The sequence below is a fragment of the Electrona antarctica genome, assembly GCF_951216825.1.
Source record: "Electrona antarctica genome assembly, chromosome: 15".
NCBI lineage: Eukaryota > Metazoa > Chordata > Actinopteri > Myctophiformes > Myctophidae > Electrona > Electrona antarctica.
Window position 1 is genome coordinate 34,679,183 of NC_136796.1, and position 14,149 is coordinate 34,693,331.

At 43.0% G+C, this 14,149-nt stretch overlaps 1 protein-coding gene across 2 annotated transcripts in view; it reads right to left on the reverse strand.

Annotated features, from left to right (window-relative positions):
- Nucleotides 1-2,979: 2,979 nt before the first annotated feature.
- Nucleotides 2,980-14,149, reverse strand: part of LOC306938994 (TGF-beta receptor type-2-like) — a 36,316-nt gene continuing 25,146 nt past the window's right edge. The window contains exons 8-10 of one of the 2 annotated variants that reach the window (XR_013791813.1): nucleotides 7,233-7,357; nucleotides 3,709-5,293; nucleotides 2,980-3,637 (exon numbers count right to left, since the gene is read on the reverse strand). Coding sequence is in view for 1 of the 2 variants with exons in the window: in XM_079523420.1 (XP_079379546.1) it covers nucleotides 5,099-5,293; nucleotides 7,233-7,357 (320 nt within the window). In the remaining variant the exon portion in view is untranslated. Of the gene's footprint in view, nucleotides 5,294-7,232; nucleotides 7,358-14,149 lie in introns of both variants that reach the window. The other variant, XM_079523420.1, reaches the window with a different exon arrangement.

Below are 14,149 nucleotides of genomic sequence, written 5' to 3' on the forward strand. Positions count from 1 at the left end.
GCAGCGCCGTGGCTGCTGCCGCTGCCGGAGAATGCACTCACTGCTTATGCTTATGAGATAGACAGGACGCTTGGCTAATATTTAGACTCTTGTAGATGTATTTTATAAATTTTTACATTTTCAATCTACGAGAGTCTAAACTTCATTTCCCTGTGGAGGGTGCACGGTCCATGGTCCATAGCCCTAATGCTGTTGCATTAGAGCTATGCTACTCTCGACTTCCTGCGCTCGCATGAAATGCTCACAGCCTCTCGACTTCTGCTAAAATAAAAATAACGTTATCGCTACTCACCAATACAAAGACAGGTTCTTATACCCTGATGTCTCAAATGTTAGAGGCCTACGGGGTGCTTGTGCAATGTATTAGTCCGTAGCTTTTGATAAAGTGTTTTAATCCCGTTTGTGGCCGAACGCCATTTCCCATCCCCACATTTACTCCCGTTTACGTTGACCGAAATTCCGGCTTTAACCGGATGCGCCCCTGGCTATCTAGGGCCATTGGGAACTTCCGACAAAGTCTGCCACAGGCGGAATTAAAGCTAAATTCTAATACCCAAAATGTAGGTATTTTGATATTTAGGCCACGTATTTAAAGACTTCTAAGTTGTGTGAAGTCCACAAGATGGTCACATATTTCGGCAGGTCACCACTTCCACCATAACACCGCCATGCTGGAGTGATCGAGTGCGAGTGAGCAAGTGGCCAATATTTTGGGTATTGGCATTTGCCTTTAAACACTTCTTTGTTGAAAACTACGGACTAATACATTGCACAAGCAGCTAACATTGGGCCAGAACGCTTTCATAGTCCATGGCTGATCAGACCACAGGTGTCATCACTTCACTAATCAGACCACAGACACTACTACCTCTCCTGGGCAATGTGCTGTCCATGGTACTGAAGTGATCTCCTCAGGTTAGACATACGAACAGTCCGACAGGCATTAGTTGTGCTGCCGGTTACAACTAACCCGTGCTGCAGGTTAAAATCACCAGTTCGCTAACAAGGTCCACTAATATCCACACTGGTTCATTGTATACTTCATCATACATCGTACATGTTACACTTACACCAAGCACATGGACACTGGAAGCCAGGTGTCAATCAACAGTAGTCAACCTAGCAGGTTCTGAGAGAGGGCTGGGACTAAAAGAGGAGGAAGTCTGAGAGTGGGAGAAACGGTGCAAACAGTGATGTTTAAGCAATATAGTATGTTGGTCATAATTTCAATATTCTGGTAAATGTTACGAGCCAGGGTGAAGATATCATTTATCAGCGTATAAACCTCTGAAATACAAGAAGGTTAGTGTGTTTGGAGTTGGGTTTTCACTCAGAATTTCTACCATAACCATCCAAGGCTTTTGGATGGTTTTGGAATATAAAACAAACAAGCGACCGATTTGCCCTGGGGCATGCTGGGAGAACTCTCTCTGCCTCTAATAGCCCAGGACATCACAATATTTATTAGTATTATTATTAAGACAATATTAATACTAGAGGTTCTCTAGAGTTCAGGCCGATACGTAGTCCTCACACGTATCGCAGTTTGGCTGAGCACCGAAGACAGTGTTTTATTTAGTTTTTTGATTGCTCAAGGACAGTGAAACAGTGAATGTCAGGAGGAGGATTGAAGGTGCCGCTCACAGGCATTCTGTGGATGCACACCGACCCCTAGATAGAACAGTTAGGATGGTTTAAATGCAGAGCATGAATTACAATTTAGGCATTTAGCAGACGCTCTTAATCCAGAGTGACTTGAATCTCCCCACAGGGATCAATGAAGTAGCCTATAGGACCGAGTACTGAGCTAAACTAACTTGATTGGCTGAGTTACTTTTCAGCAGAAAAGCAATATATTTCATCAACTTGAATAGAGGGTAATATTCACAAACAGTTAATTGAGCATGCTACATGATTAATTCACTGTAAAGGAATAGTTTACACATAGTTAACCCAAATGTGTTTCTTCTCATCCTGTATGGATCGAACACCAAAACATACTGTGACCCATGCAGCTAAAGCTACTTTGAATTTGGCAGCAAAACAAAGACATTATCTTCTTCATTCTGACAGTAACAAATGCTATTGTCGATACAAGGAACCGCTTCCTCGGCCATTTAGATGCCTTGCATTGTTGTTATTTATCTTTCTTTAGACAATTTGACTTACTTGCTTGTGGAAAATTGGTATCACAGTTATTGGAGTGAGAAAAATGAAGAGTAATGCTGCCTTTGACACGCCAGTGGTAATTCCTTTGTAATGAAACATAGTTAATCATTTTGTCATCGGTGTATAGCCTATGGCCTTGGCCAATTCACCTGCAATGCAGCCCACACACTGCCGGTACCGCCGGCTCCATTATGGAAATGAGAGCTGTGTAAACCGTGGAGATCTTCCTGAGAGACAACAGCTCAACTCACTACTGCTGATTAGTCACTTTCACGGCATCCCAAAGCGCATTTGCTCAAGTAAATGTATTTATGAATTTTCAGCTCGGCTGCTGTGCAAATGGGAGCCGTAGTTAATACGTTTTGACTGAATGAGTCTGACCTGAAACAAGTTTTGACTGAGCGGCTGAAGTGAGCTTGAAAACACTCAACGCTTTTCATCTGCCAACTCAAATGTATGGCTTTACAAAATAGGCCTGCTATGTCTACTACAGCATTATTCGTTTTACACAGTAGGTACAGCTTGACCGACCAATCGCACACATCGCTACCTGGAGTCACACATAATGTTAGTGCTCACACACACACAGCCTATACACCACAACTATTGGTATAAAGTACAAGGATTATAAAGACACCAAAGGCCTGCTTTCACTATAGCTTCCAATTAGACCAAGTTCAGAACAGGACTCAATACAATGTCTCTCTTTCTGACTTGAGGTCAGTTGAGGTTAAGATGAGCAATAAAACAAATGAAGCTGATAAGCTGATAAAAAAAAGAAAGAAAAATCACCACAAAGGAAAGCCATAATAAATTGAATACTGAACCTCTTTTAATTATGGCTTTGAACATTTATATACAAAGGATTTTGATATAAAAAAAAAAATCTTTAATGAGAAAGGAAGGAAAAACTCCCTTTTGTCATAAAAATGTCTATGAAGACGTCCAGCATTCATGGCAGACAAGCTGGACTTCCAGTTCTGAGTCATTTAGTAATGATATATCTCTCATTTTGTCCTCCGGCTCCGATTAAATAGACTCTTATATCTTTTATAGCTCTAAGTTCTCAGAGTAATATATATACATATAGTATTCCCTTTTTCCTTTCAAGGCTGATTTCACCGTCTTTATTATGCTCCAGCGTTCCTCTCCGCTTATTGCTTCCGATTGCTTTTTTTCCCCCTCCGTTTCCACGCTCAGGGTCATTTTCATTTCACGCCAGCAGAAATCAATCCTAAACCTTGATTCTTTGAATAGCGTTGTCACCTGGTTTCCTCAAGTCATCCATTTAAAGACACTCTGCAGATGTCCCGAGCAGCCGGTCGATTACAGTTGGGTGCCACCGATATTGTCCCTTATCATTTGACCCATTTAGGCCTGACCTCAAAATTTTAAAAAATCCTTCTAAATCCTCCAGTTTTCTGAAATAAATATTTTCACGATTTTTCAAAAATAGCAGACCTACAAGCTCGTAGCGCGCCACTCGGTGGCGCGCTATGAGCTTGTAGATCTGCTATTTTTCAATAGCTAAATTATAACATAATGTTTAAAACACCAAAAGGGGTTCCCGCCCAAAATGGGTTAACTGTCCTTTTGCGCAGATCACGCAAACCTCAGCAAAAAGAAAAGGACAATATCGATGGCCTCCAACTGTAGTAGTGTTACCGTCTGACGCAACTCTCCCATTCAGGCACGTCCACACACAGACATCAAAGAGGGGCTTGAGCCCCTGCCCTTTTACATTGGACTAATTTGTTTGGAAATCCATGTCGTACACCGCGTCTCCAGTAGATAAAGAGTGCGGGGCTGTGCCCCGAAAATAGCAGATCTACAAGCTCTCAACACGTCGCAGCGCGACGCTTTGAGAGCTTGTAGATCTGCTATTATTGTTGTTCAAAAGTGCCCTCTTAGGGGATTTCAGCCCCTGCCTCTCTAACACACTCTGCACGCCCCTGCTCCCTTTTCTCCCTTAGTTCTTTGGTATAAAAAACTTGGTCCCTCGTATTTCCTATTTCCTGCGTTACTTTGTCGCATTCAATAATATACATTATTTATAATTTGGTATATATATATATATATATACACACAGATAAAGTGCAAAACAGTACTTAGTTGCAATTAAGGCTGTATAGTGTAATTCTTTCTCCCTGGTCATGTATGGCTTCATTCTGGTCTTTGGGGCACTTTAAAAAAAAAAAAAAAAAGGGTAAAAGTTAAGTCCATCCCCTGGTAATTTAGACTTTGGTTTCCTTTTCTGCATCCATATGACCTTCGGATTCTCTCATCCCGTGACGCATTCCTGAGCAACGAGCGCGCGCGCACGCACGCGCGCGCGCACGCACGCACGCACGCACGCACGCGCACACACACACACACACACACACACACACACACACACACACACACACACACACACACACACACACACACACACACACACACACACACACACACACACACACACACACACACACACACACACATGTTTGTCTTGGTTGCAGTTCATGAGATAGCCCAGAGGGGGGCGGAAGCGTTGCAGCTGTTGCACACTCTACTGCTCTTCACCAGGCACCATGCACACACATAGACATCAAAGGGTGCTTCAGCCCCTGCCCCTTTTACCGGTCTGTAAAACAACTGCCCTCTCCAGACCACGGCTGCAGAAATGCATAATGGCCCCTCCGCTCCTTTCCATGCCTGAGGATTACTGTTTTTCTGAACTCTCCTGATCTGGAACGCAGCATTTTGCGTTGAAAGAATTTGTTTAGAAATCCACATTCATCCACGAGGGCGGGATCGCGCCTGGAAATTAGCCGATCTACAAGCTCTCAACGCGTCGCAATGCGACACGTTGAGAGCTTGTAGATCTGCTATTTTCTTCCAAAAGTGTCCTTCATGGAATTTCCCACCCCCTGACGTCCACTGCTCTTCACTTCTCGTCCACGGTGGACGAGGAGATGTCTTCTGGCTCTGGGATCTTCTCCTCGGAGCTGTCCGAGTGCGCCGACAGCTTGTCCAGGTGTTCCATGTCGTTGAAGCGCTCGGCGACGCACTGGGCCGTCAGGCGAGCCTCGGGGTCGTGATCCCAGCACTCGTCGATGGTGGCACACAATATCTGCACGCCCTGCAAAAGGTAGAGCACACCAGTGTTGATTTTGATTTTTGACAGCACATTTTTTTATTTTAGTTTTAGTCATAGTCTCGTGAATAGTTTATTTAGTTTTAGTCACATTTCATAGTCAGCTGGAATGTTTTAGTGTTAGTCTAGTTTTAGTCGACTAAGTCTACAGTTGATTTGGTCGACTACAAAGTGTATTTTGGCGGGCCTTGATGCCGTCGTAATGGCTGATTTTACACTTGCTGAAAATAGCCGATCTACAAGCTCACAACGCGTCGCACTGCAACGAGTTGTGAACTTGTAGATGCAACCAAGTGTAAAATGACTTGTGTGTTTTACTTATACTGAATATCTTGTCCACTAGTCCCTTACTAACATTTTAGTCTAGTTTTTATTTGTTGACAAAATTGTCAGTATATTTAGTCTTAGTTACCATAGCTTAGGTTTCATTTAGTTTCCATTTAGTTTTCATCAGTACACATACTGTGTGTGTGTGTGTGTGTGTGTGTGTGTGTGTGTGTGTGTGTGTGTGTGTGTGTGTGTGTGTGTGTGTGTGTGTGTGTGTGTGTGTGTGTGTGTGTGTATGTGTGTGTGTGTGTGTGTGTGTGTGTGTGTGTGTGTGTGTGTGTGTGTGTGTGTGTGTGTGTGTGTCTTACATTCAATTTAAAACACTTTTAGACCTTCAAAACATCGGTTAGAAATTAAACCAATTTCAGTCTCGGGTATCTTGCAACTGTATATTTCTCACTGGGATTTCAGTGCACATTTTTACCCAGCTTTGTGTGATTGTATGTACGATGATCATGTATGATGATAAGTGCGCCCCTCACGTCACACGAGTGTGATTTCCTTTTTGATTTTTCAATTTAAGACTTAAACAGCACATCCACAGTAGCTGTAATTACGAAATAATCCATTTTTGTCTTCCCTGTATGATACTGTAGGAGGCAGGAAGTGCATCAAGACACCTGTTACAGGAAGGCTTTATGTAATTGCACATTAGTTTTTACCCTTTCATTTATTCGGAGCACATTTCTATTTACTTTTATTTTCCACTGGTGTTCCTTGACACAATGCCATTGGATTTTATGCGGTTTTATTGTGCTTTTTCCATTTGTTTGTTTGTATTGCATCACACTTTGCCAGCATTTACTTAAAAAAACGCCGAACGAATCAAAATAGTGGGTCTTGACTTCACAAGCACCAAAAACATTAAAAGTAATTCCCAAGTTATGCTCCGTCGTACGACTGTGTCGCACACCGACAATAGAAGGATCTATAAGCTCACGACGTGTTGCGTCAGCGACTCATTGTGAGCTTACAGATTGTCTATTTTCAACACAGTCTTACAACAAAGTACAAAGTGTGGCTTCAAGAGCCGTACAAGGAAGTGGGCTTCCTATGGCAGACTTTCCAATGGGTTTCCCCAGGCTTTTCTTTTTGAGCCAAATGCGGGAAAAAATAAATAAAAGTCTGGGTACCGAGGCTACATTCTGCATAATGAGTACTTTTACTTAGGGCACTTTAACCCATTCTGGGTGGGAACCCCTTTTGGTGTTAGCATTATGTTATGCTTTAGCTATTGAAAAATAGCAGATCTACAAGCTCATAGCGCGCCACCGAGTGGCGTGCTACGAGCTTGTACGTCTGCTATTTTTGAAGAATCTAAGAACGACTGACATAGAAACATAGCTTTTTCAGAAAACTGTCAGGATGTAGAAGACATTTTTAGAATCTGATCTCAGGTCAAAATGGGTTAAGTGCATTTTGATGTCAATACTTTGTACTTTTACTCAAGTACATTTTTAATTCCAGACTTTTACTTGTAACGGAGTGCTTCTATATTGCTGTATTGTACTGTATAGTACTTTTTTCCATTACTGCTCACGGCCCACCAGAGGCCTACAGGTTAATACTATTATAATTATTATAGAGGGTATCTTACTGGGTGGTTGATCCAGCTGTTGGGTATGTCAGGTCTGCCTCTGTCTCGGAGAACACTGTCCTTCATGCTCTCCACACAGGGATGCTCTCTGATCCTCCCGAAGGGAGGCTCATACTCCTTCACCTCTGGAAGCAAACACATGTATACGCCTTGGTTTTAAAGGTGAAAAACATGAAATTCAACTTTTCAAAAAATGTTGCAGGTGTTTTTTGCGCTCCCCTGTGTGTTTTATATCCCCACAAATACGCAATTTTGAACAATCAGGCTTTCTCATCATATAGGGTTTTTTTTTGGAAATTGCCCTCAGGAACAGCTCAACTGATTTGGCCGTACGCGTGATATGTCATCTGTATCACCCTACTTTGTATAATTCATTCAGTCTTCAGTTCCAAATTTGCATTTCCACTTTGTTTGTGACTTTGATGTGAGCTTGTAGAGCTACTTTTGTGCTGGAGAACGTTTCTGCCCGACAGCAACGATATACAGTATAATATAATATCCATAAATATTACCATTACTGAAAATGATCTAAGGGCCAGCCAAGGAGAGAGAATGCATTTGGTGTCTGTTGCAGCAGGTGTAGATTAGAATATACACACAGTATGCAATCACACACCTGAGGAAATAAAAGTCTGATTTGTGCGAACGAGCACAAAATCAATACCTACCACACACACACACACACACACACACACACACACACACACACACACACACACACACACACACACACACACACACACACACACACACACACACACACACACACACACACACACACACACACACACACACACACACACAGCTGAATTGAAGACATGAAAAGATGGCAGCAGGACCCTAGCAAAAGGTACCAGATTAAATCATCACATTGCACTTCAGCAGTCAACTATGTATATTCTAATATACATTATACAGCTAACCCTAAGGCTAGACTGCAGGTGGTAAACCGTAATAGCAGCAGAACATATATGGCTGAAGAAACGATGTGTCAAGGCCTGAGGGGGAGACCTGCGAAGGAGAAACATTGGATATAATCTCATTTTTGCCTTCATTGTCAGCGTGTTTAAAAGCATCTCACCAACAGAGCACTGGGCTGAGCGTCAACTCTCCTCCACACAACCAGTATCCAAGAGTGCTCGTCAAAGACAACATACAGAACACCGAGCGGTTTACTCAAGGCAACGTTTCAAAGCGCTGGCAACGGAGCACGGCGTCTGGGAACTCGGGGTCAAGAGTTTCCAAAGAATATTTATCTTTACATCGATTTAATCTTCGAGGCTATAAGAACAACAAATCAGACTCATATTTCCTTTGAAGCAATATAGCTCTTGTATAAAAGAACAGCGGTTTCAGCAGGGATCCCAGGCAGATAAACGGGAGAGGAGGGGGGGGTCTGACGGTTGGGGTTAATGTGAGAGTGTGAGAAGGGTTTTTAAGTCAAACTAAACTTTTGTTCCAGCTGATTTACTGTGATTAAAGCCTGATAGGGGCTGTGAATTAGAAGCAGCACAATCACTCAATATTGAAACCTACTCAACAGTGAGAGGAGAATTAGTCTCAGCCAGAGACAGAGTCAAGGGAAGGAGGGTTGTTTGAGGGCAAAGGCGCGATCATTTTAGAAACGGATCCTCTGTGAATGTCAAGTATCCAGCTACCAAATACATCTGTTACATCCATCATTAAAGAGAATGAATGCTTGAAATCTATGCCAATGACTGCTGTGCTGTAACGCACAGATTTCAAGCTTAAACTATCAGTGATCGCATGGGAGGAAGTGGACCGGAGATCAGATGCGTGCGCGCCCGTGGGAGAATGACTTCTCAGCGTTGAGAAAATTGCAGAAGCCAGCAGTGCACTGCTGAGAGGCTCACAGGAAGCCATGAAGCTCACAGACAGGAATCGTTGGATATAGTGTTGTAGGACACGGGCTAATGCAGCAGGACTGTCTGAAACTAAAGGCTGAAACTTCCTGTTTTGTCTTTTTCTTTTTTCTTTTTGTTATGCATTTTTGTATAGCAAGGATCAGGTTTCAGCGTTTGAAGTTAAAATACACGGTGTCCGCCCCTCTCAGTCAATATTTAGAACACGCAGACAGATGTTTCATTTCTGTTTGACAGTCCTGAGGGAACGTAATGACCACATTGCACGACTACAAACCCCGTTCTGCAAACAGTTGTGAAATGTTGTTTAGAGGCTCGCTCGAAAACAATGGATCACAATGTCTGCTCACATGGACACGTTGTGGCATATAAACACAAGTGGGTATTTTCCAAAATGGAATTATGTCAACATTGGTCCAACAGGAAGGATAGGTTGTTGTTTTTTGATTTTTGTTTTGCAGTAAAACCTTGCATTAAATTCAGAAATAGGACAGGCTATTAAAATGCAACAGAGAAAACAGGAAGGAATGCAGTGGTTTGCAAAGGTTAAACACGGCAGAACGGCATGGTTTTCATGAAGCAATACTACAAGTCAAGCACAGCATGGCTTAGAACAGCGTGAGAAAATAGTAAACTGACACTTAAGTGGAAGTAGAATTTACAACAATTAAAACAGATTTTTACTCTGACACACCAATTTAGTACCATCAGAAAACTCATGATTTAGAAGACATTTTGTAGAACCGGCATCCAGTCTTAGTGGATTAAGGGGGAGAAGAATCCTTGAATGGATTCCTGTCGGCTCAGTCTGCAGGAGCTTTTTGATGATCGTCTAAGTATGTTTCTGGCAGAGCTGTCATGTTTCCATAGCTCCAGACTGTTATGTCTTTTATAGATCTGCCAACTGCTCCACCTCACGTTATTATCAAGCATTATGGCCCCTCGTTGGTTTCCTCAGACAGGAAGTGGTCCTGTCTGCTGTCCACCACCCTGTCTAAAAGCTGGAGGCATACTTCAAACAAAGTCTCATTTCTTTTTGACTTGTGGATCAAATGGTTTTATACTGAAGCTACGGCTTCAGTATACACCTTTTCGGTCCAAATATTTTATGTAAAGTTTGTTGTAATCAACTATGTATGTATATGCTTTAATGACCGAAATAAACTATTCATTCATTCATTCATTCTCGATGGAGCCTCTGCTCCGAGTACTGTATGTTAGAAACCGCCCCAATGCTGGAACAGTGATGTTTCCACCTGGACCCACTCTTTGTTTACGTCAATCTCTGACGTGCTTTAACCCAATTTGTCTTCAAGGGTCTTCCATGTCTGGTGACAGACATAGTGGACAGACAGACTGTGCACCATCTCTCTGCATTGCCATCTAGTTACTTGCAACCCTAGGTCGCCTTTACTATGAATCCTGCATCTCCCGTCCGTCCGTCCGTCCGTCCGTCCGCCCGTCAGTCACCCACGCCTCTATATATGGTCACGCCACGTGACATCACAACTCCATATATGGCCACGCCTCGTGACATCATGAATACCCTTAGATCTCCATATATGGTTGTCAGTACATCACGCCTCGTGACATCATCAAACCCTCTACTGGATAACCATACATGGAGATTACTGGATCATCACCTAGAAGATCTGCATATATGGAGCCGGCCAGCAACTGTACATCTGACCTCAAACCCTTAGATCTCCATATATGGAGCTGACCTGTTCTGACATTCCATATGTTGATCCTTCCCCACCCGTCCTTGTTCTGATATTCCATTTCATTGCCATATGAAAGCCAAAAAACATGTATTGCTCATTTAATATTACAAATATTTGTATTCAATCTGTGACTTGTACTGACTGAACTGTGGCAGTTGTTACTGTGAGCCAAGCCCTCTCTCAGTCACTACTGTCAAAATAAACAAAAATAAAAGGTTGCAGCCGTGCATAACCCACGTCGCCACGAGTGATCGTGTTTCAAAACAAAGACAATTAGAGATTTGTCTAATTATAATTAACAGAGCATTGGTGCTTGCAAAACGCAAAACATCTCTGTTCCCCAAATGGTGGAAGGAGACACAACCTTGCACCGTGTTTTTTTAACAAGCACTCGCTAATTAATTAGTAGTGTGTGTTTTTCGGAGACTCGGTGCTCTCATGGTTGTAATTAGACCTGGGTAGCTCTGACACTTGTTTTGCGTTGTTCACACATTGTTAAGTCATTTGTCACAGACCAGCACGCGCACAGGCGTGCGCACGTGCGCGTGCACACACACACACACACACACACACACACACACGCACACGCACAGTCACTCCACCCAGTCACAGCGGACTGGATGGCTGACATCTGGCCAGCAGCTGCGCTAACCTCTCGGTCTACTATCCCTCTCTCCTCTGGGGACTGAAAGCATGTCCTCCCCCCCCCCCCCGTCTTATAACCCCGCCCGCCTGGGGAAACGCCCTCCACGTCTTCCCGACTCCTAAATCTGGAGCAGCTAAATTATACAGGAGACATTTAAAGGAACATTGGCCTCTCCTCATCTCTCCCGCTCTCAATCACTCTCTTGGTGTCTGCCTTGCTTTTAGTCTCTCTATCTCTCTCTCCGTTTTCTTTCTCAATGTTGGCGTTTCCTCTTTCGGTTTATTTATTTTTTCTCTCAGGGATTCCCTTTTCTGTTATCTCTCTCTCTATGATTGTCTCTTTGTCAGTCTGTGTGTGTGTGTGGTTGTGTGCGTGCGTGTGTGTGGTTGTGTCTGTCTGACTGACTTCACTGGTGACTTCATTAACAGGTGATGAAAAATAAGACCGTAAATGCAAGCCATCTGTAAACATAAATATCACACACACACACACACACACACACACACACACACACACACACACACACACACACACACACACACACACACACACACACACACACACACACACACACACACACACACACACACACACACACACACACACACACACACACACACACACACACACACACACACACACACACACACACACACACGTCTCGGCATGTGCCAGATCAGAGCTCAGTGAAGCGTGGCCGAGTGACTGCGTGTCATTTCAGTGGTTCATTCCTACACATGGTGAGTCACGGTAGATAGAAGACTGGATGTGTTTGTACAAAATATTGAACCTTTCAAAGTATCAGCAGGACAGAACCTCATCAACACGTTGTTCATTATTACTGTTCTATAGTCTGCAGGAGAGACAGAGACACGGTCTGGAGGGCTATTATATGAGGAAGAGGCTGTAGAAAAGAGGAGATGGATGAAGAGATGCAAAAGGAGAAAGAGGAAGGGAGTAAAGTAGTAGACAAGACAGAGAGAGAGAGAGAGAGAGAGAGAGAGAGAGAGAGAGAGAGAGAGAGAGAGAGAGAGAGAGAGAGAGAGAGAGAGAGACAGAGAGAGAGACAGAGAGAGAGAGGAGAGAGAGAAGGGGTGGGGAAGATAACAGTGTACGGAATGCAAGGAAAGACGGCAGACTAAACCAAAACACATGGGATTATCCCAGCTGCTTCTTTCCATCCTTCCTGTTCCTATCCAGGGGTGGGCTGGGAAGACTCCTTTCCTTTCCTTTCCTTTCCTTTCCTCCCCTCCTTTCCAGTAGTGTTGATTTTGACAGAAATTTTTCATAAGATTTTAGTCGACTAAATCTACAGTTGATTTAGTCGACTAAAATGTGTTTTGGCGGCCTTGATGCAATGGCTGATTTTATACTTGCTGAAAATAGCCGATCTACAACCTTGTGTTGTGAGCTTGTACAGTAGTTCGGCTATTTTCAGCATGCAACCAAGTGTAAAATGACATTCTGGATCTCTTGTCCACTAGTCCCTTCCTAACATTTTAGTCTATAGTTTTTATTTGTTGACGAAATTGTCAATATATTTAGTCTTAGTTTTAGTCATCATAGCTTAGTTTTCATGTAGTTTCCATTTAGTTTTCGTCATAGTATTAGTCGGCGAAATCAACGCTGCTTTCCAGGATGGACGGCTGTCCCTCTACACTACAGTGTCTCTGCAGGATGGACGGCTGTCCCTCTACACTACAGTGTCTCTGCAGTTCCAGAGAGAGGAACTCGAGTATTTCCGTCTCACTGGCGTCAGGCCAGGACAGAGAGAGAGAGAGAGAGAGAGAGAGAGAGAGAGAGAGAGAGAGAGAGAGAGAACTAAATAAAGGATAAAATTGAAATATTCTGGAAAAAGAAGAATACCGGTCCCTGTGTGCTGAAGGCCCGAGGGCTGGATGTTTAACGTCTCTCCATTTCACTGTGACTAACGCAGTGTCTGCCCGTCAAGACTGACTGTACAGAGAGTGAGTGAATAAAAAGGTGTGAGTTATCATGTAATTGATTGGAAACGGACCAAAGAAAAGGTGAATGGGATATAAAGGGAAAAAGGAAAAAAAATGCTTTGCCATCCACGAATAGTCCTCGAAATGGCTCCAAGGCAAATTTTGATTTTAGTTTTAGTCACATTTTAGTCACCTGGAATGTTGAAGTGTTAGTCTAGTTTTAGTCGTCGACTAAAATATCATCAAAATATTTTAGTCGACTAAATCTACAGTTGTCACGCTGCAACGCGTTGTGAGCTTGTAGATCTGCTATTTTCAGCATGTAAAATGAGTTGTGTCTTGTCCTCATTTTAGTCTAGTTTTATTTGTTGACGAAATTGTCCAATATATTTAGTCTCAGTTTTAGTCATCATAGCTTAGTCTCAATTTAATTTCCGTCAGTGAAAAAAGGTAGTCGACGAACATTTTTCGTCTTAGTATCAGTCGAGCGAAATCAACATTGCTCCAAGGTAGGAAAAAAGCTAACTCCTGGAACCTCCTTAGTTTGATGAACCCAAACCATAAACATGTTTCCTGTCTAGTCATGCAGTCTGACTCCCACAGCGGCCTCATGTGAAGCTAGGGAGCTGAGGGGCAGTAAATTCAGTCTGCCAATAACAGGGTGTCTTGGGACTAGTGGCCCCTTTCGGGAAAACAGGAAAAGGGACTATTTTCATTT